The sequence below is a fragment of the Mytilus galloprovincialis genome, chromosome 10 (assembly GCF_965363235.1).
Source record: "Mytilus galloprovincialis chromosome 10, xbMytGall1.hap1.1, whole genome shotgun sequence".
Classification (NCBI taxonomy): domain Eukaryota; kingdom Metazoa; phylum Mollusca; class Bivalvia; order Mytilida; family Mytilidae; genus Mytilus; species Mytilus galloprovincialis.
Window position 1 is genome coordinate 66,348,902 of NC_134847.1, and position 22,407 is coordinate 66,371,308.

At 32.4% G+C, this 22,407-nt stretch overlaps 2 protein-coding genes across 5 annotated transcripts; one reads left to right on the plus strand and one right to left on the minus strand.

Annotated features, from left to right (window-relative positions):
- Positions 1-2,493: 2,493 nt before the first annotated feature.
- Positions 2,494-6,854, minus strand: LOC143049292 (uncharacterized). Its single transcript, XM_076222976.1, has 3 exons — positions 4,210-6,854; positions 3,191-3,237; positions 2,494-2,669 (listed from the first exon to the last, which is right to left on the minus strand). Exons 1-3 carry the CDS (start codon positions 6,721-6,723, stop codon positions 2,588-2,590), a joined length of 2,643 nt encoding a protein of 880 aa, XP_076079091.1. The 5' UTR covers positions 6,724-6,854; the 3' UTR covers positions 2,494-2,587.
- Positions 6,855-12,168: 5,314 nt separating this feature from the next.
- Positions 12,169-20,506, plus strand: LOC143048160 (BTB/POZ domain-containing protein 17-like). 4 transcript variants are annotated; one of them, XM_076221662.1, is made up of 4 exons: positions 12,169-12,250; positions 15,836-16,097; positions 17,313-17,411; positions 19,243-20,506. In XM_076221662.1, the coding sequence occupies exons 1-4, from the start codon at positions 12,226-12,228 to the stop codon at positions 20,351-20,353; spliced, it is 1,497 nt and encodes a 498-aa protein (XP_076077777.1). In that variant the 5' UTR covers positions 12,169-12,225; the 3' UTR covers positions 20,354-20,506. The 4 variants fall into 4 exon arrangements, with proteins under 4 accessions (XP_076077777.1, XP_076077780.1, XP_076077779.1 ...); XM_076221665.1 differs by lacking the exon at positions 12,169-12,250 and adding an exon at positions 15,146-15,263 and having other exon boundaries at positions 15,840-16,097; positions 19,243-20,505; XM_076221664.1 differs by lacking the exon at positions 12,169-12,250 and adding an exon at positions 15,146-15,263 and having other exon boundaries at positions 19,243-20,504.
- The last annotated feature ends 1,901 nt before the right edge of the window (positions 20,507-22,407 follow it).

The following is a 22,407-nucleotide window of genomic DNA, read 5'->3' on the forward strand; positions in this document are numbered from 1 at the left end:
ACAACACATCTACGCATTAAGACATTTGCTTTAAATAATTAGTCAACTGAGTCTCAAATTACTACTAAAAGTTCCTGATAAATGTTATCACAAGAAGCAGATGTCATTGCTGCAATAACGTTGTTTTGTGAAAATGATATTATTTTTTAAAACATTTTGGCCGTGCAGTTTTCCTGAACAAATATATTGACAAAAAAAGCATTTGTGAGATTACTCATTATATTTTTTTTATAATTAATAAATATGGCTAGTGCAGATTGTTGTTTTATTTTATATGTTACTGAAGATTTTTTTTTGGTAAACTCCAAAACAAATGCATAAATTCCTATGGATGCACAATACAACTTCACAGGAATTAATTAGACTACATTAATACTAAGAGCATGAGCACTCGTCATTGAAAAAACAAGATCAAAGTCTGATAGTTATGTACTAATAAATGCAACACAAACAATGCTACCATTTAGTATGTTCATAAAGTCATTTGGTTAAATGTTTTAAGGATTTTGACCATATGAGAATGTAGGTAACCATACATTCCGAACCAGTTTCCACAGCTCAAATCAAATGCATTATGATAGTATTTAGAAAATAAAACTCATCAAAGCTGTCAGACTTCAAACTACGTTAGACACACGCTTCGTCTTCATATGTATCATCAGTGGCAATAACCCTTGGTATATCGAATGATAAAACATTTATAGACAGTAAATTTACGAATATGATGAATCAAGGACATTTCATGTAAGCACCATTGGAAACGTAACATCCATCACCATCTGAATCAACCAATTGACTGTAACAAACTCATTTAAACTCACAGGTGTATATTATTTTGATCAACACACAGTACCTAGATGTCAAATCTTTGTCTGACTTTTATGGGAAAAAGAATGAATGTGCCTAATAGTATACACATACACAATATATAAGAATTATGTTTGCTTTAGTCATTGTGAATAAAATTGTAAATTTATAACACGTGATTGTATTCCTGTTCATCTCTGTTTGTTTTGCGATGCATTTTCGTCCCCATTTATTTCATTTGCGACTTGAAAACATCCGAAGTTGTTCCACTTGCAAATACTTCCACATTCAACATTCTACATTGGAAATTGGATGACCCCTAGTGACTAAACCACTTGGTTATGATCATTATGTGTTTTCCAGCTTTTCGAAAAATATGAAGAAAGATCAAACTGTACAGGGCAAAATTAATTAGCCATATAAGATATACTCAAATGCCAAACAACTATAACCCTGTGTTGATATACTAAGGGGTTATTGTACTTTATAAAAATAACTCGTTTTATTAATTTTCATGTTTGTGTATGTTATCTCTGAAAACTCCAATAGGTTAAAACTATAAACACAATATATATCAGCAATACAAAGATAATTCTTATAATCAATGGAGTTGGAGCCATCACATGACATTTTCATACGTATATACTTGCCAATTATTTTAAAAGTATGATAGATAAAGTATGATAGATAGGTAGAAAATGTAAAGAGCAAAGTTGATCTGCCATGCAAAAGCCACAAACATGACAAACAACTGCAACCATTGAGAGATACTTTGATGAGTGATATTCCTTAGATGGTTCTTTCTTTTTTCTTTTTTTTTGGCAATATCAATTTTCCAATTGTCTGTACAATTATAGGATGAAACGATTAAAAGAATACACAATAATCAATATCTACAAAAAGCCTAAAATGGTCTTATCCAATGAATGACTACTTTTTAAAAAAAATACTATAAAATTCCGATTTTGTCCCCCAAAAAAATATCAAATTATTTCCAAAAGGATTTGCTTGCATCATTTAAACTAATTGTCAATGAAATAATCTAAAAATATATTTCGCTTACATTTGTACATCTTCCTGTGTAACTTAACCACTGCATGATTCACGCCACTTAAATGTATAATTGCATTATAAATATTTGGATTTGGCCTGTCTTTTTTAGGTGAAATTTAATTAAAGTAAATTATAAATAACCCCAGTTTTTTTTGTGGGGGTTCGTGTTCCTCAGTCTTAATTTGTCTTTGTTTATTTTTTTGTATACTGTTTGTCTTTTTGTTTTTTTTTTTTTTTTTGTTTTTTTTTTTTTTTGCCTTGGCGTTGTCACTTTATAATGATCGTATTTAAATGAGTAAATGAGTTTGAATGAATTTCACCTCTCTTTTTAAACACATAATATGACAATGAAACAACTCTCCACAAGAAACCAAATGACATAGAAACAAAACATTTATATAATGGAGTATGTAGACAGCTATCTCACAAGCTAAAATCCCTAACTGTATAATATAAAGGACGCGCACTACATTCACGGGGATTCATTCGCTTGCGTCCACACAAAACGAGTAACGGACCCTGCAGTATATATGAAAATGATAATAAAGGAAAAAGAAAAAATAAGCTATTTTGTTTTCTCTAATTTAAAACCAGAAAACCCATCCATTTTTATTCTAATTTACTTATGTTCATTTTCTATATTTTTAGTTGTCCATCGTATTTTTCTGCTACTCATTAATCTTGAATTCCGGAATACTCATAAATCCTCCATGCTATCCATAATCCTTTATTTCGTAATTTTTCCGGTTGTAAGTAAACCTAAACATCCTGCTACAATAATTTTTGACACTCCTTTTATGTCGAAGATGCTAAAACGAGAGAAATTAATATGTTTAGACTTGCAAATAAACACAACGTGCTGCACAATTATTTATTAACTTATAATATTATCCTATCAAAACGGGTTTTCTTTGGAAATATTATTGATCTCTTCACGTAGATTAAATCGTTACTTTTTATAATTTCATAATTATTTTATTTAAAGGGAATATTTTGTTTCTAAAAAATCGAAATATCGACCATTATCCTTTTTGGGAAATAACCATAAAAATTACACACGTTGCGTTTTGAGAGAATGCCACGTGTTGGGTATACATATATACCTTCTGCGTCATACCGTTCGATAAAAAGACCCTCGACACTACATTTACACTTTCAAAAGCAGTTCTTATATCTTATATATGAATTCAAACGTTTGACAGACAATGAGACAATTTGTTTCTACAACATGACAACGTTAATGTTATGTTAGATGGTATGTGTTAAATAGATATATATTTTGAAATTTCCGATTTGCAAAATAAGAAATATAACATATGTACAAACTTACTTCATTTCACTTTCTTGTGTCGTATCTGTCGTCGCCTTTAATTCATTCTGAAATGACAATTTAAACCCCACTAAAGTATAACTATGGTAACAAAATTCAAAAATTGACTCTTTACATTCCGAGTGTATGTCCTTGTAAGTATAACAACACAATTCAAGAACCTACTACATCTAAAGGTGTTTAATGGTTAGTAATTACTAAATTGATCAGGTTTTCAATTGTGTCACAGCTTCGTGGTAACATTCTACCAACCCTGCCTGCGATATGCCCATTGCCCTTGATATCTTGACCAACAAAGCTATATAATAATATAGAATAATATATGATTTCTAATATTTTCCATTGGGAAAACTCCTGTTTATACAGGACTAACACCGTATTTAATACTCAAATTTAGCCCAACAATGTTAGACCTGCAAATTTTTGTTATTAACTAATTGTTCTTCTATTAGAGTGATTCTGACGCCGGCTTTTGTGACATCGTGGCCGCACTGTTTTCAATTTGTCCAGCGACCTAGACCACACGACCAACTAAGCTATACAAACATTGATACCTGTGGTTAGTCGAGAAATTGCCATTCCTCGTCGGTTTTTATCATGGGTTGAACTGTTGGTGAACAAATTAAAGTCCTTTCAGAGTCAGAGTCTGAATGGACTTTAATTTGTTTTCCAACAGTTCAACCCATGATAAATGAGAGTAACATTCTTCAATTTATACATGATTGTAAAATAGAAAATGTGTTATAAATCAACGTTAGAATAACATTGTAGTTAAGGGGGTCTCTAAAATAGGATTTTGTAACAGTTTTTTGTTGCTGTTCGTTTCTCAATCTGTAGTTTTCTATGTGATGTTTTGTTGTTGTTGTTGATTCTTCCATCACTTTCGGCGTTGGTTTTGTGTTTTAACTAGACGTGTGATTTATGAAATACTCCTTGCTATCTTTTCTTTGCTTTTCAGACTGTGGAAACAATATGCAAAGATTTTTGTGTTCATAATAGAAACTGATTTCTAGACGTACCTGTTTATTTATGTCGATATCCGCCATTTTCCACCATGCCCATATGTTAATTCCATTCGTTGTATCATCATATATGTCAACTAGTTTCTCTTTAGAAGGAAAATAACTGTTAGGTTGTGTTCCATTGTTCAAAACATGTGTGTTCTTGGAAAAAACTATTGCTGTAGCAAAGATTATGTTGCTCGTGTTGTTTCTGCTTAACATTGGCTGAAGATATGTTCTTTTATTGTGAGATCTTACATTTCTTTGCTGACGAACATTTTCCGTCTGGTCATTTCGTATAATCGGTCGGGACATCAGTTTTTCTAATTTGCCAATTTTGCTTGAATTTGGTGTGTTCGGTCTATTGTGTATTGTGTTTTGCCTGACATGTAAATTGTGCTGTCTGGCGTGAAAGGTGTTCTGTCTGTCATGTAAGGAGTTCTGTTTGGTCTTTAATGTATCCTGCCTGATTTTTAAGGTGTTCTTTCTTATACGTAAGTTATTTTGTCTGGTGTTTTGTCTTGTATGTAAGTTATTTTGTCTGGTGTTCTGTCTTGTACTTAATGTGGATTGTCGAGTGTTCTGTCTAGTTCTTAATATGTTTTGTCTGGTGTTCTGTTTTGTACTTAATATGTTTTGTCGGGTGTTCTGCCTTGTACTTAATGTGCTTTGTTTGGTGTTTTGTCTGGTGTTCTGTCTTGTACTAAATATGTTTTGTCTGGTCTTCTGTCTTGTACTTAATATGTTTTGTCTTGTGTGTTGTCTTGTACTTAATGTGTTTTGTCTAGTGTTTTGTCTTGTATGCAAGCTGTCTCGTCTGGTGTTCTGTCTTGTACTTACGTGCTTTTGTCTGGTGTTCTGTCTTGTACTTAATTTGCTTTGTCTGGTGTTCTGTCTTGAGCTTAATGTGTTTTGTCTGATGTTCTGTTTTGAGCTTAATGTGTTTTTTCTGGTGTTCTGTCTAGTGATTAAAGTATTTTGTCTTGTGTTCTGCCTTGTACTTAATGTGTTTTGTCGGGTGTTCCGTCTGGTATCCAAGCTGTTTTGTCTGGTGCTCTGTCTAGAGATTAATGTGTTTTGTCTGGTGTTCTGTCTTGTACTTAATGTGTTTTGTCTGGTGTTCCGTCTGGTATCCAAGTTGTTGTTTCTGGTGTTTTGTCTTGAGCTTATTGTGTTTTCTCTTGTGTTCTGTCTTTTACTTAATGTGTTTTGTCTGGTGTTCCGTCTGGTATCTAAGTTGTTGTTTCTGGTGTTCTGTTTTGAGCTTAATGTGTTTTGTCTGGTATTCTGTCTAGTATCCAAGTTGTTTTGTCTGGTGTTTTGTCTTGTACTTAAGGGGTTTTGCCTGGTGCTCTGTCTTAAACTTAATATGTCCTGTCTGGTATTCTGTCTAGTGCTCAATGTGCTCCTTCTAGCATTTAAGATGCTATGTCTAGAAGTAAAGGGACTCTGACTGGTAGTTATTGTTTTCGGTCTAGTGTGTAAGTTGTTTTGTCTTGAATGCAAAGCATTATGTCTAGTATTTTGTCTTGTATACACAGTGTTCTGTTTGTCATTTAATGTTTTCTGTCTTTTATGCAAGGTATAACGCTTGTTTTGTAAGTTGTTTTGTCTAGTGTTTAAAATGTTCTTTCGGGTATCTAAGTTGCTCTGTCTGATTTGTAAGGTGTTTTGTCTGGTATGTAAGGTGTTTTGTCGGGTATGTAAGGTGTTTTGTCTGGTATCTAAGGTGTTTTGTTTGGTATTTAATGTGTTCTGTCTTTTTGTAATCGCTGTTGCTGTAGATAAACGCGTAGATTGTGTTCGTCCTTGCTTTCTGTTTAATTGGCTTATTGTTTTAATTTGCCTGATATTCCGTTTGTTTAGAGTGTTGCGCTGTCTGTCTTGTCTTTTCATGTTTGGTTTTGTATCTCTTGATGTCGCAGTTAGCCGATCTTCATGACTGACTTCTCTTGCTAATTGTCTAGTATTTCTCCTGTTGTCGTCTTTCCTTTTTATTCTATACGTCACTCTATCTTGTTTGTTATGCACTCTTGGTTGAATAGTCCGTCTTTTCGATGATGTGTCCAGCCTTACACGGATGTCTTGTCTGTGTCTTTTTAAGTTTTGTTGGCCAGCTTGGCGTTTGATAACTCTTCCTTTATATATCTTATTTCTGTAAAGTTGTCTACCTGACGGTGTTTCTCGAACAAGCCTACTTTTTCGTGGGGTTCTGTTTTCTCGGTTAGTTCTTCTCACTCCCCTTGTTGGTCGTCTATTAGCTCTTCTGTCGCTATTTCGTATATTTTCTGGAATATCACTATCTTTAATCTGATATACAGTTATTGATTGTGATTCACATTGGTTTTGTATACTCCGGCAATGCGTTTGTCCTACTGATGTTACGGGAAATGTTTTCGTGATGATGGTTGCCTTTTCATTTCTAACTACATTATGTCGATTATCATCCTTTAATGAAAATTGATTGTTTGCCTTATAAGTGCTTAATGTTTTGTTTCCTTGTGAACAATCCCTATCTCTGACAATAATCATATTTGCTTCATCTTGTGTAACAGCAGGAATGTCTTGAACCGAACTACAAAATGTGTGTTCTGAGCTGTTTCCTTGTAGTAGTATTAGAGTCGATGACGCCAACAATATGAAAAAGTGAGTTGTTTTTCTCATTCTGTCTGTAATAAATAAACATTAAATAATTTGGAGTTTTTTTACGAAACAATTATGTCTGTAATAAATAAAGCATCAAAAAGTTGGGGATTTTTCACGAAACAATTATGTCTGTAATAAATAAATCATTAAAAAGTTGGGGTTTTTTTTACGAACAAAGGTTCAAGTTCTTTCGGTTTTCACTAGTGTACAAAAATTATAGAAAAATAGTGAGCTTTTGTAAAAATGGTTGACACACTTATCAGTTTGTTAAATATAAGAGGAGCATGCAGATATCGTGATTTACAATCAAAGAATCAGCTCTAACGATAAACTCATCATAGATACCAGGATTGAAATTTTTATTTGCGCCAGACGCGCGTTTCATCTTCAAAAGACTCGTCAGTGACGCTCGAATCGATAAAAGTTAAAAAGGCCAAATAAAGTACAAAGTTGAAGGGCATTGAGGATTAAAATTTCCTAAACGTTTTGCCAAATACAGCTAAGGTATTCTCAATTCCAAAGTTTGGTAAAAAGTTATTTATAATTATGACCATAACAATGATAATTCATGTCAACACAGAAGTGCTGACTACTGGGGTGGTGATACCCTCGGGAAAAAACTCCACTAGCAGTGTATTCGACCCAGTGGTTGAAAATAAGCTCATCATAGATACCAGGATTGAAATTTGTATTTGTGCCAGACGCGCGTTTCGTCTTCAAAAGACTTGTCAGTGACGCTCGAATAAAAAAAAAAAAGGCCAAATAATAGTATGCTTACAAATTAGTTTATGATTTAAAAAAACAACTTGTAAAAATATGCTATACTAGTTTTGGAGACCTATTTAACTATGGGCAGCCACAGAGGCGGATTAGAGGCCAAGGTTGTCCGTGCTCCTCTTTTGTGGGAAAATTTGCATAATTATAAAGGGAATCACAAATGCATGAATGGGGAGGGCCTCCTCTTACGCTCTCATTATCCTCCCTTGTGAAACTCAGCCATTCGGGCAAAGATAAACAAAATTAAAAAACGATATTTCACCCAAAAACAGAGTTTAAAAAACTTATACAGACTTCAAGTTCGAAAACAGGTATACAATTTTTAAAAAAGTAGTTAAAACAAAACAACAGACATCATAAAACAAAAACAAATATAAATAAAAAAAAAACAGAGGTCAAAAACGAAAATAGACGCAAAATAAAAAAAAAACAGACGTTAAGGTTCATCATAACAAATGGACAAATATGGCCGTATTTTCACCTCAAAAACTACTCTGTGTACAGAGTTACCTGTGCTGTTTGGAAAGTTTTAATGCCTAGCATCCACTAGATATATAAAAGTTAAATGCATTTTGTGTTAAAGAAAGATAAAATCTTTTTTGGTTTTTGCTGGGCATTTTTTTTTCCTTTCTGCAGAAGGTGTAAAAATAAACAGAAACCTGAATTACTTTGATACTGTCCACTCACTGACTCAGATGAACTCTTTATCTCACCTGTAGTCGTGAAGATACGGGCGTATGACATTTGCACCGATTTTGAAAATTTTCATTCTTTCATTTGCGCCGATTTCATTTTTTCATTTGCGCCGATTTAATTTTTTCTCCTAATTGGATTTACAGGTAAGTTACAGGTAAGTTAATACTTTCACAGAGTATAAAGACAAATTAAGCATCATTGGTAAATGGCTATCCCATTTTTTCGGGTTACCATTCCTTCCCCCAAATGAAATCAATGACTGCTTCGCGTTTGACAATATGTCTGACGCTCCTTCTGATGACAAATGTCTTACATTCTTAGCCTACAGACTAAGTACATATATATGTAAACTGTAACGCTCTTATGTGACGAAACGCGCGTCTGGCGTATAAAATTATAATCCTGGTACTTTTGATAACTATTAACACCTCATTTCTGAGCAGCTGCACCCCAACTTTTATGTTTTTACAGATTTTATCAAGAACATCCAGGCCGTAACGTATGTCAAAATGCGAACTCTATAGGAATGCTCGCATCAGTACGTAAGACAGACAGAGAAAAGATGGACCCCGTTAGCGACAATTATAGGAATATATTAGATGTGTTGCCTATACACACTCGACAAGAACAGATTTAAGATTTGAATGTATTCCGTTTTAATGGATTTGAATCCTTCATTTTAGCATTAACAGAGTGCTTTTATCTTAGGTTTTTACTACTTGATTTTAAAGTATGTAAATATATAGCTTTTATATTGATTTATATTGCTCGAAACCCTACTTCCACCTCCCCGTAGTGAGCAGAGTACAACAGTTATATACATGTTATGATTGACAACTCATAACATTTGTACAACTGGCTTACGGAAGAGGTTGATAAATGGTAAATGAAAGATTCCAGAGTGACAGTCAAACTCATAAATCGACAATAAACTGACAACGCCTTGGCTAAAAATGAAAAGGACAAACAGACAAACAATAGTACACATAACACAACATAGAAAACTAAAGAAAAAACAACTATAACATGACTGGGATAGAGAGTTGTCTCATTGGCACTCATATCACATCTTCTTATATCTTTTCACCTGTAATTTACCTGTAAAAAAATCGGCGCAAATGAAAAAAAAAATCGGCGCAAATGAAAGAAAAAATCGGCGCTAATGCAAAACGCCGGAAGATACCTCTTGTCCATGTCAATTAAGGACAATCAAAACAATACAAACCGGTTTTTTTACCTGAGGGAGCATCTCATAGTTGTACCACAACTTAGTTAATTTTCAGACCTTTTGCATGAAGGAAAAAAAATGCCCATCAAAATCCAAAAGAGATTTTATCTTTCTGAAACACGAAATGCATTTAACTTTATTATATCTAGCGGATGCCAGGCATTAAAACTTTTCCATCTTCACAGTTATCTGTACTCAGAGTACTTTTTGGCATGTAAATACAGCCATATTTGTCCGTCTGTTATGATGAACCTTAAGAAAGACATATAAAACGAATAAGGATGCGAGAAAATTATAACCAGAGGTCAAAAACGAAAACACGTTCAATTAAAAAAAACAGACAACAGAGGTCTAATACGAAAACATATATAAAATTTAAAACATTGAAATACAATAAAACGAAACACAGAAAATATTAGAACTAACAAGTGTCGCCATTTAATTGCGGGACAACTCAAGTCAAGAGACAACTGGAACCAAGTCAACTCGGACCGACTAATAAGTCAACTTCAGTGATCGTATTAAAGTCAACTCTGATCATAGTGAAAAAAAACTCTGACCATTTATTATCGCAGTTCAGACAAAGTATTAAAAGTGGATTTCAACAGTTTAACTTTTTAACCACGTACATGTAACTATAATAAAAATTAATTTAAGCCAAAAAATCTTGTTAATTATTTTTTTATCTTTTTATCCTAAAAGCTAAAATATAACGCAAAAACAAACAAAACAAACATGTTTTAACTGTTTCGTTTTATGTGTCGTCGCGTACTCATGAGTTGGTCAATTTGTATTATTACTTTGAGTATCAATGGTCATTTATGTCCTTAAAGAATACTTTAAAAAAAAAGGTATGTGCCGTTTGCAATCGGCGTATCTCCGCTGCTTATTTTTTGCTTCTTTTTTTTTAAATAATTTCGAACACCGGAAGTCGAACACCGAAATTGTCACAGTATTTCATTATCTGAACAATGAAACTACTATACAATATACAGTGTATCCTTTTGTCGAAAAAATATGAAGATTGTAACTGTATACATAACGTATGCAAATAAGAAACTTACCTTGAAAATAGCTGCATCAAAGAAAGCGGTTGAGTTTTGAAATATTTCGGCGATGTAATTGTTTTATACCAGTGTGAGAGCTTTATCTAAATAATGGTCGAATTGTCATATAAATGGCAATTTCCTCATTCCATTTATTTTAGTCCATTCAATCAGAAATTCAATTAATTATGTGCATGAAGTGAAAAATCTGTAATACCTGATTATATTTTTCGATAATAATTTTGCTTTATTTACGATGACAATGATCATGATTAACGATATTTTTGAATTAATGATAAAATACTGCGGTGTAAAGATGTGATTTAAAATGTATTTATTCTTATTTGGCATTTTTTATGCGTAAAGATTACGGTATAGTTAGTTCTGACGTTGGTGACGTCTGGCTTATCGCATTCAGTTTCGACTTTTGTTCTCTAAAAGCTTTCAAATCCTTCAATTTTATAAATATGTTGTAACAAAAGACAAAAAAGAATAAGGCGAAGCCCATTTATCTATGTAAAAGAGAGGCGAAAGATACCTCTGGGACATTCAGACTCATAAGTAGATGAACTGACAACTGAACTCAAAATGAAGAAGAAAAGAAACGGACAAATAAAAGTACATAAAACACCGCATAAAAAATTAGTCTAATCCACACGAACCTCATCAAAAACTGGGTTGGTCAAATGTGCTCCTGAATGGTGTAGCAGATCCTGTCCCACATGTGGCACCCGTCGTGTTGCTCATGGTAGTACAAACCCGCTTATAATTATAACTTTCAATGGTTCATATTTGGGAAAGAGGACGGGGTTGTAGTTACGACAATAGGAATTTGCGAAATTGATATTCCATAACGAATCAATGAAATACAATCCCTGGAATATTGTATCAACTGGGATATATATACTCCGTAATCAGGCGCTGCTGGAATGCTGAAACATAGAAATGGAAAGTTCCCAATTGAGACTTTGCATGTATGTTAAGAAAAACTCAAGTCCGTGCTCATCAATATTGTCAACGCCATAGTGTTTTGTTTATATCCAACAGAACATTGTTAATATATATAGTAGAGTTTCGTCACATTCTTTTGTTAATTGCTTTAATTTGACACTACAAATCAGTACATTGTTTTCCATTGTGATAATTGTCCATCTACATGTAGATGAAAAACAAATACAGTCTTATATATGCAGTGTCGTTGGATTGCTGTCTCATTTACGTTTTCCTTACATCTTCTTTTATCCATATGTTTCAATGATCAAATGTATTCTGTTTTCTTCGAAGGTTGCCCACATAATGTAAAGCAACTAGAAAAGAGAATGAGTAGTCGAAAACAGAATATATTTTCACATAAACAGAATATCATATATAATTTTGAAAGCCGGCCCTTCTTGATGTTCAACATGGAATTTAGATAATTTGAATTACAACACTATTGGATTCATCTAAAAAAATTAAGTGATTTCTTACTTATGTACGTACTTCCGACGTTTTCTATTACTTGTACTTACCTTCTCATTCGTTTGATGTTGTACGTGTGTTTGTTTATTGTGACGTCTCCTGTATCGAGGTAACGCTGTTGACGTTAACTGTTATAACAGACAAAAGATTTCACGGACTTCGTAGAAACATTGAGATAAAATGTCTATAACTAATTCACATAGAGGTAAGATATCTTAATTTGTGTTCATTTCATCGACTTAAGCAGTTGGTTTAAAGTTTTCATGCAACATGTATTATTTAATTGTAATGATACGCTCATACTCCCAAACGCGGAGTTCTTACAACATTTAAAGAATGCAATTATTGTTCAAAGTTCATACAAAGACTGCATGCATTGGGAATTCTTCTTCTTTGGTTAAATAAAGTTCTCTCTTTTAAGTACCAAGTTTTATTGATTTACATTACTAAAACGATTAACACACATTTCATATATATTCTTCGTATTTCTGAAAGCTCGGTGTTTATGGAATATGTGCATGCTAGTCGAATACCATGGCTTCATTTAGACGATGCGTTTTCCGATATTTCTCCCTGATGAATTCATTCAATCGTATGGATATAGAATTCGTGTTAGAAATCAAGTCAAGTAATTAACAATAAAAAAAGAGGTAAAAGCAAACGTATAAGGTACGGCAAAGATTCAAACTGACCATTCAGCTTTGAAATAATTCATCTGTCAATGTTAAGACTGTCACGGAATAGAAGTTCCTTCATAAAATAAGTTCCAAAAGGAATAGATATATTATGACAATGTTTATAACAAAGTTTCCATTGGACTTCTGTTAGGCGGAACAAATATACGTTGACAAGACAACAAACCGTTTTAAATGGCTTAATATACGTGGGTTCATAGAAAAATCCAGTCTATTATACTTTAAGTAGTTCCCGTACTGTTGTGATTATTAAAAAAACAGTTCTTATATTGGTCGGTGGTTCTCCAGTTGTTGCCATAACTTTTGTCTTCCCATCGGAATAAAATATATTTCTTGTTTTTAAATTATTTGTGTCTAATTTGGTCGATTATCGTTTGGTAACGAAATCAAAGAATTATTTAGCTAGCAATACAACTTTAATTACTCACAATTACTAAACACATGACTGGCCTAGACTAAGAGTGGATCGAGAAATTGATTTTCAGTTATCAACCGTTATAATGTAAAAAGACCTACTAGATAAGAAATGATATGGGGGTCATACTTCAAAGATTCCGCTGCAATTCTAACACGGTCCTTACCAAACTGTGTTGATTTTACATGGGCAATATCTAGTATATATATGTCGTGTACAAGTGGCAATTTTGTACATGTTATAACATGTACAAAAATGTTGTAAGTGTTATAACTTGTATAATGCAAAAATACAAGTTAAAACATGTACAATAGTACCTCATACATGTTTTAACCTGTACAAAATAATGCTTAAAAATTGTTTTAACTTGTACAAAATTTAAGATAAATCTTTATGAAGTAAAATATACATTTAAATTCACCAATGCATAAAGAACAACAATAAATAGGCCAGAACGTGTCTTTTTCTGTAGAGGACACTGATCACAAAGTTTCAGAAATATATGTTTCATGACTTATGTTGGCAAAATGTGTTTTCATTTAGTTGTATGTTTTATGCAGTCCATCATGGCTTAAATAAGTGTGACACTATTTACTAAAAGCTTGCATTTCCCCAATGACAATTACGTTAGATACTAGATACTTAATTCTTCCAAAAAATTTAAGAACAATGCCTAATGATTTTGGGTAATACTTCTCCCTCTTTTTTTAAAGCATGCAAAGACTAAAACAATTTCTCATATGCTTACTCTATAAAAGCAAGAGAGAGCTGAAATAGTGTTCATTGGACCACGCTTCATTATCAATATCTTTGGATCTACTCTTCAACATTTTTGGCCTTCAGCATGACTTATAAAAAATTAATAATTCATTTTTTTTATAAGATCATTGCATGAGGCGAATGTCATTTTGATGTTTTAAATATATATCCTCTACTTTCAAAGCATGTATGTGTGGCCTTTGGACGTTGTCTGCTCCATGGGCGGGTTGTCTTTAAGCCAAAAACCCCATTTCCATTCCCAATTTTATTTGTAACCACATCTATCCTGGCTATCCTCTTATGTCTTTTAGTGTCAACTAGAATGAAAGTATTTTACTATTGCCTTCAAAGTGGACACTCACAATTATAATTCATCAAATAAAGATATGTCCATAGATAGTCATTTAAGACATGTCTCAAGATACATCTTATGACAGGTCTTAGGAATGCTTCGTAATACCGACCCCTGGACATTAACTGTATCAAAAAAGGACAAAACACACTAACATGAAGGAATAATAAAAAAGTTATGAAAATATAATTGAGGTAAATAACATCTGATGCGATGATAGAAACATAATTATCCTTATTGTTCGATTTGTACAAGTTGAAACCATTTTTATGCAATATTTTGTACAGGTTATAACATGTACGAGGTACTTTTATACATGTTATAACTTGTATATTTGCATTATACAAGTTATAACATGTACAATATTTTTGTACATGTTCAATGATAACCTTACAAAATCGCAACTTGTACACGACATATATATCATGATTACTAAACATGTTATATCCAGAAGTCATGCCATAATTATTTTGTCTTTTATAATCTAAAAAAAAAACACCTTTTCTTCCACATGTTACAATATTAATTTTCAATATAATTTGCTTATGTCCTATTGAATTTGTATCGTTTGTGATAATTTCACTGGGACTGGACTCAAAAATATCGCTCGGGAAAATGTGCATTAAAAATTGGTAAAATATTTCAATGTTTCAAGTTGAAAAGGAGGATGTAAAATAATAAAATAGATTTAATATAAAAACTGCTTTTGAATTAAGAATCATATCCAAAATCTGGGACTTGTATACTAACGTAACTAAGTATAATAGTCCCAGCTAAATCAAGGATTTGTAGTCTTACTATACAAATCCTTGGCTAAATCAATCAGACCGTGAAAAAGAATGCACAGAGTTGCCGTTCTTGATTCTACATGCTATTTAGATCATAGGTGCGCTATAAAAAATGTAAACAATGCAGGACTTCACCTGTTAAATTCAGCCTGTTTACCTCGCATGCATCTTTAGTTTATGCCCTTTAGCTTTGATAAAGTACTGTAAACGTAAGTAAAGCTAACACACTTAAATTACAGAGAATACACGGGATGCTTATTGTTTATAATCAGAAAAGCTTCTAAACACTTGAGGTGAACGGATAATAATCGATTAACAATAACACTAATAGATCAATCAGCTGTTAATCTGTTGTAAACATTAGACTTAGCCAAACAAATGATTTATATATGTAGATTTGTATCCCAGTTTCCTGATTTGTCATAAATAGCAACAAGATTAATCAATTATTATTTGAACATCTGCTTGCAAATTAGATTTGTATGTGTATTGTTTATGACTCAGTGGACCTACCATTGGCCTACAAAATGTGAATGAGTGCCTAATACATGTATATGGTGAATTTGAACATTTTTTTTGGCATGTATTATTGTATTTGCACAACTGATATGACTATTATAGAAAAGCATTGACTAAAAAAACTGAAATGATACATTGTTGTCACAATTTCTATCTGTCTAATTTTGTGCAAGTTTTATTTTATACTTAAAATAGCCAAAAAATACTGTTAAATTATTCAGGCTGCACAAAGAATTTAAAACATGTATCATGTTTATTATAGACAGTTTTCTGAAAGTTTGGTCATCTTGGAAGAACCAAAGAAAGATGGCTGAAAAGTTGATGCGTACACCAGGAAGTGGAGATACATCCACATCCCTGTCTAAGAATGCTTCAACAGAATCCATCAATGACAAAGAGTACTTCATCAACAGATTCAAAAACTTATACAACAATCAGATGTTCAGTGATGTTATTCTTAAAGTTGGAGATATAACTTACTATGCACACAAAATTATGTTGGTGACAGCCAGTGAAGTATTTGAGTAAGTAAAAATGTACAGCAGACAGCTGTAGTAATATACATGTATGTATCTCATTCATACATTTTTTAAGGTTTTTTGTAATAAATGAAAAGGATCATAATAAGAACCTCAAAATATTGGATTGACCAGCATATCTTTTCAGATACATGTATAACATGTAAAACATTAAAAAAAAAAAAAAAAAGATTTATAAATAAAATGTATAATGTACATAACAAATTATTAACATGTAAAACATTAAAAAAAAAAAGGATTTATAGATAAAATGATAATACATCTGTATACCCTTTCAGATTAAATTATACATGTAACTGAATTCCTGCAAAATATAGTACATGTGATTTAGTGCAGATACCTGTTAAAGAAATATATGAATGATTTAACATTTGATTAAAATTCTGTCAAGGATGTTTATTTATGTCATGTATGTACAGTTTAGTAAGCTCTTAGTTAAGCAATACATGTATACATGTACATCCTTGATTTTGTGCATTACAATGCAAATAACAATATATCATACATGTAGTTGACTGCAAAAACTTTTATAAGGATGTTGAATGTGAGGCTTGTCAAATGATATACCGGACTAAATGTCATTTTACCATCTCAGAAAAAATAAAACTTGCAATTGGTATATGTATATTTGAAAAATGAAATCAGTTAACGTTCAAGATAAAATTTTGGATACAATTTGAAAAAAAATAGAGCAAAACCCTTGATATTAACATTCCAGTGGCAGATCCATAACTTTTGATAAGGGGCAGGTTGGGGCGGGGGAGGGGGGAGGCAACTGACTGCTATTAGAGTGGGTACGCTACAGTTATGCTTCAATGATGCCATATATAATCAACTAAATTTTTTCCCACAAAAGAGTCATTTTAGCTATCACTGTCAAAATAAGAGTATATATATTGGGTAAACATCTGATCAATTTTAAAAGAAAGCAACCAGACATAGCGAAAAAGATAAATCGTCATTTTAACACTTCTCAGATAAAAAATTTACAAAAAAAATGATTAAATTATATACATGTATGAAGAATGATTATGCAGTTAGAGCTGCCGACCATACGGTACAAAATGTATGTGTTTTTCTCATTGTTGAAGGCTGTATGTTGCATATAATTGCTAACATCCATGCCACTTTATTTGAACTTTGTTGGATAGTTATCTCATCATACTAAATTTCCTTATTTTTATACTGTTTATTTCACAGAGCCATGTTAAGTGAAGACAGATGGAAGGAAGCCACTGAATCTGTAGTTTCTCTAACAGAAGAAGAGTGTTGTGTTCCTGTTTTTGATATGTTCCTTAAGTATGACTAATAATACTCTAAAATATATAGTTGTGAGATGTGTCAATTCTTAAATGCTACACTTGGTAGTAAATAAATTACTACATGTATGTTTCTATTTGGGTTTTTACTTACAGCATTTATCCTGTGAGTGTCACCTTTGTGATATCACATTAGCAATGGCTAAAAACAAGTGTTTAACTATTATTTTTTAAATCTATTTATGATGAATGTTTTCATGTTTAAGTTAGACCTACTAAATTAGTGACTCATATTATAGTAAGTCATTACTTTGTTTGAAATTCATGACAAAGACATCATCTAACTGGAACTGTGTAGTAAATATTAATTCTTATTTCACAGTACTCACTTCATACTAACAACCTTTCACTTGAGCAATCTGCTAAAATATTTTACCAGTTGATCAGTTAGTTGGAGAAGATTTCCAACTGCAATTTGGTAAACTGTTTTAGCCATTGCTATTGTGATACCACAAAGGTGACAGGATAAGCACAGTAACAACTACAACATCTATACATTATTTGCTAAAGGGGTGTTTAAAGGCAAAGAATTGATAATATATCTACATGTAATTTGGTTAAATGCATATATATATATATATATATATATATATATGGATGTCATTGTAAAATGAATGTCACATGTTAAGAAATTACTTGGATCACCACAGCCTATTTTTAAGGTCAAGTCTTTTCACCTTTGATATTCTAGCACAATGCATTAATGATTTCATCTGGTCTTTGGTCTATTTTATTACAAATTTGACTGAAAAATCCAGTGGAAAGAGGATTCATAATCTTCTTAAATGACAAAATTTTATTTCTTGAATATTTTTGGAAAGTCACAGCAGTAAAATTAATTAGGGTTTGTTAGAACTACTGGGGAGGCACAAACATATTTATGATATACATTGGTTTGCTGTGTAAAATATTGTCTGATATGATTAAAGTGAGCAGTGGCGTAGCTTCCATTGAGGCAATGAGGCAACTGCCTCACTAGTTTTTTTTGGCAAAAAAAAAAAAATATGAAATATTTTCATGTACTTGACACTTAGTTTTATTTCAAATAAGAAAATACTAGATCATCGTCTTTTTCTGTGAAGCTTTTTTACCGAAACATACATTGTCGCCCATCATTGGTATTATAAATTTGTAAAAAGTTGTTGACGATCCAAAATTGGAAATCATGGACAAATATCTTATTAAAAAAAGAAAGACAGTCACTGCAGAATCCACGGATAATATGGATCCGGGTAAATTAATATATAATAGTTCTTTAGTATCATGACAGCATTATATCCGATTTATTGTGTATACATGTAGATCGTAGATCTTTAAATTGTGTATGACACAGGCGCGGATTCAGATGGAAGAAAATATGGGGGAGGGTCGGACCCGGCATACGCCCCCTAAACATGCACTTTTCTCTTTTTTTTAGCATATACTTGTCATTGTTTCGCCCCCCTAGTATTTAAACCTGGATCCACCCCTGTGACATACATGTACTAATGTGTGTTCCCAATAAAAAAAAGAGAAAGTCCGCGGTCGGAGACATATCGGTAGAAATATTTAATATTTAGTACTTGTCATCCCAAAAGACAGTGTTGTATCAAGACTAACATTCCTCATATAGATATGTTGCGATATGGCGATATGGCATTAGGTTGTGATCACAAATCATACATTTAAATCCAGGAAAACGCTTTTCAGGCCCTCAAACACCCCTAAAAAAAAAATATATAAAAGAAAAAGAAAAAAAAATCATGTTTACTTTTGTACTCTGATCATATTTTGCTTGATCTAGCTAAGATATATTTAATAATATTTTACAGGTATTTATACTGTGGATCAGTTGAGGTTAACACAGAAACAGTACTCCCTGTGCTATTACTGGCAGATAAATATGGCATTAAAAGACTATGTGATTCCTGTGTTGACTACATGATGCAGCATATTGTTGAGTCACCTGACTCTAATAGAACACTCTCGTGGTACCAGTATGCAAAGATGACTGGTAACCAGGTCTTGCAAGAGAAGTGTCAAGCTTTTATTTTGTCGCATTTCTCTATTGTCCAAAAGGCATCTGATTGGATGGCAGTATCGGTAAATGAATTAACAGAGTTTCTATCCAGTTCAGAAATTGTGGTGACCTCAGAATATGAACTTTGGCAGGAAGTGGAAAGATGGCTTTTATGCAAACATAACAGAGATCATTTGGTAGAGAATTTAAAAGGAGTTATGCCTCTGATACGATTTTCTCTAATGACACCATGTCAGCTTTCACTCGTTGAAGAATCTCCTCTGTATCATGAATACAAAGACATATTTGGGGATAAAATTTGGTCAGCTTATAGAAGGCACTCTCTAATGTATGAGGACATTATTGCTTCCCGTGAACCATACAGGAACTACAACTGCAAGAACCAGTATGCTGTATATTGTGATCTGACCTTAAAGAAATATACATCTAAACAGAAAGTGGATAGTAAAATAACGGTGGAAAATTTAAAGATTCCTGCCAATTTTATGCCTGTACCTTTACAGTCACAATCCAAACAATTCACTTTTTTGGTTGACTTTTTTCCAATGGGATTTTTTATTCCACATGTTCTCTATGCCCAGTACATAGGTCGACATAATGATGACACTACCCTGAAAATAAGACGTTGTAATCCTTCAACCCCAACACAGCAGAGTACACCCTTACCAGACATGAGAGCTGAAATTACATTGATTATTTATGGAATGAAAGGGACCATCAGATATGCTGCACACACATTCAGGGCCAAGCATACATTTTCAGCAGAAGCCAGCAAGTTTGAAGTGCCCAGTATTATACATATATCAAAACTGAAGGAAGCTAAATCAAATTATCTAGTCAATGGAGACTTTGAAGCAAGACTTTTCTTGAAAATACAGGAAATAATAGATAAAAAAAGTTGAAAGAATGATTGATTTCTATCTATATGTTAAATTTTATGTTGTTTCAGATTTAGATCTCTTTATAAAATGTTTACCAATAGTTTATATATCAATAATTTATATAGATATACACCTTTCAGTATATAAATTTACAAAAAAAACAATGTTTCTATATTTATTTATGTATAGTTATGGATAAAATTTAGAATGGAGATGGGAGAAGAGACAACAACCCAATCAAAAAGGTGATAAAATGTTTTGTGTTGGTATTGAATGAAAAAGGTGTACTAGACCCTTTTTTAACCCTGAAATTATATGAATTATTTAATCTATTTGTAAGGATAAATAAATGGGAAGAATTTATCTGAACTTTTGAAATCAGAAAAGTTAGTTGTGATGGCACATACCGTAATATATAAAACAAATAATAAGTTGTATCATGATGCCAATGAGAGTCATCAGTGAAGTGTCTGTGGATGCAAGCAACTACTATGTACATGTAAAGGTCACCTTCTGCCTTCAACAATGAGCAAAACCTGCACAGTGTAGTGATCTATATTAAAAGGCTCCTGCATCAAAAATGTGAAAATCAACAACTGAATTTATACTAAAACAAAGACCACCACTAATTTATAGGCTATTAACTTGGGACAGGCATATAAATAGCAGAGTGAAACATGTTTGTAAGCATTCACCCTCCCTTAACCCAGAACATTGGTTTAACCGGAGATTACTATAACACATATGCTATAGTAATCTCATGTTTACAGTACGTTCTAGAAATCAGTTGAAAAGGGCCTATCTCATTTACCATAGGCACAAATATTTATATAATAAAAAGATAAAATGACACAAAGTCCGGTTCTTAGACCACTCATCCTTACTAAAATTGAAAGCTACATGTTGCTATATATGTAGTTTGTCCAGAATGACCAATAAGATCTGACCATAAAGGTAAACAAGGTGTTACAATTATTTACCGATTAGTTGAACAGGTGGATGTAGTTAATGCCAACCATGCCCGATTGTCCCACTTTTTTAAATTTTAGAGTTCTGATTGTCCCACATATAAAGTTCTGATTATCCCACATTATTTTATAAAGTAAAATGTTCTTAGATAAAATAACTGTTGTTTGTTTTGCTAAATAAACAAGAATTTATTATTGCACATTTGATATTTATTTTATAAAAGTATTAACAAAAAGTTTATTGCATCAGGGACTTTCTATACGTTAGTATAGAATAGAAAGTCCCTGATTGCATCATTAGATTTATGAAATACATAACACTGTTACGTTATTTATAAAAAAAAAATGTCAATACCCTAATTTTATTTACATTTTCTATATAGTTTTCAAATAAATTTAGAAATAATGCATGCTATTTTAAAAAAAAGGTATTAACTCATCTACATGTTACACTACACGAACTTGTTGATGGAGAGATGTTTCCATGTACTAAATTTGCAATTTTATATATACAAAAAGAAGATGTGATATGATTGCCAATGAAACAACTCTCCAGTGTCTTCACAGGAGACCAAATGACACAGAAATTATCAACTATAGGTCTCTGTACGGGATTCAACAATGAGCTAAGTCCATACCCAAATGATAAATGTAAAACAATTCAAACGAGAAAAATTAACGGCCTGATTTATGTACAAAATATGAACGAAAAACAATTATGTAACAAATCAACAAACGACAACCACTGAATTACATGCTCCTGACTTGGGACAGGCACATATATACAGAATGTGGCGGGGTTAAACATGTTAGCACAACCCTCCAACTAACATGGAACAGTGGTGTAACAGTACAACATGTATAAGAACAAACTATAAAGATCAGTTGAAAAGGGCCCATCGGATGAATACATATAGATATACATCTAACAAAAACACAGAGTGGACGTGGCTGAGTACTTGTATCCAAACAAGAACAAAAACACAAGTACTGCATGATCTGAGAGTACTGACAGCTAGTTCAAAGCCACTAATAACTACAAGTAATAAACAATCATGAATCTAAGACTAAATTATCAATCACTACACATTTAATGGATTTAGTTTA

Excerpts from the sequence above, each read along its gene's own strand:
- LOC143049292 (XM_076222976.1), bottom strand. The coding sequence starts at position 6,723 with ATGATTATTGTCAGAGATAGGGATTGTTCACAAGGAAACAAAACATTA. Across the intron at positions 3,238-4,209 it reads ATATCGACATAAATAAACAG|AATGAATTAAAGGCGACGAC; the intron begins GTACGTCTAGAA and ends TTGTCATTTCAG. Across the intron at positions 2,670-3,190 it reads ACACAAGAAAGTGAAATGAA|CATCTTCGACATAAAAGGAG; the intron begins GTAAGTTTGTAC and ends CTCTCGTTTTAG.
- LOC143048160 (XM_076221662.1), top strand. The coding sequence starts at position 12,226 with ATGTCTATAACTAATTCACATAGAG. Across the intron at positions 12,251-15,835 it reads TATAACTAATTCACATAGAG|ACAGTTTTCTGAAAGTTTGG; the intron begins GTAAGATATCTT and ends TGTTTATTATAG. Across the intron at positions 16,098-17,312 it reads ACAGCCAGTGAAGTATTTGA|AGCCATGTTAAGTGAAGACA; the intron begins GTAAGTAAAAAT and ends TTTATTTCACAG.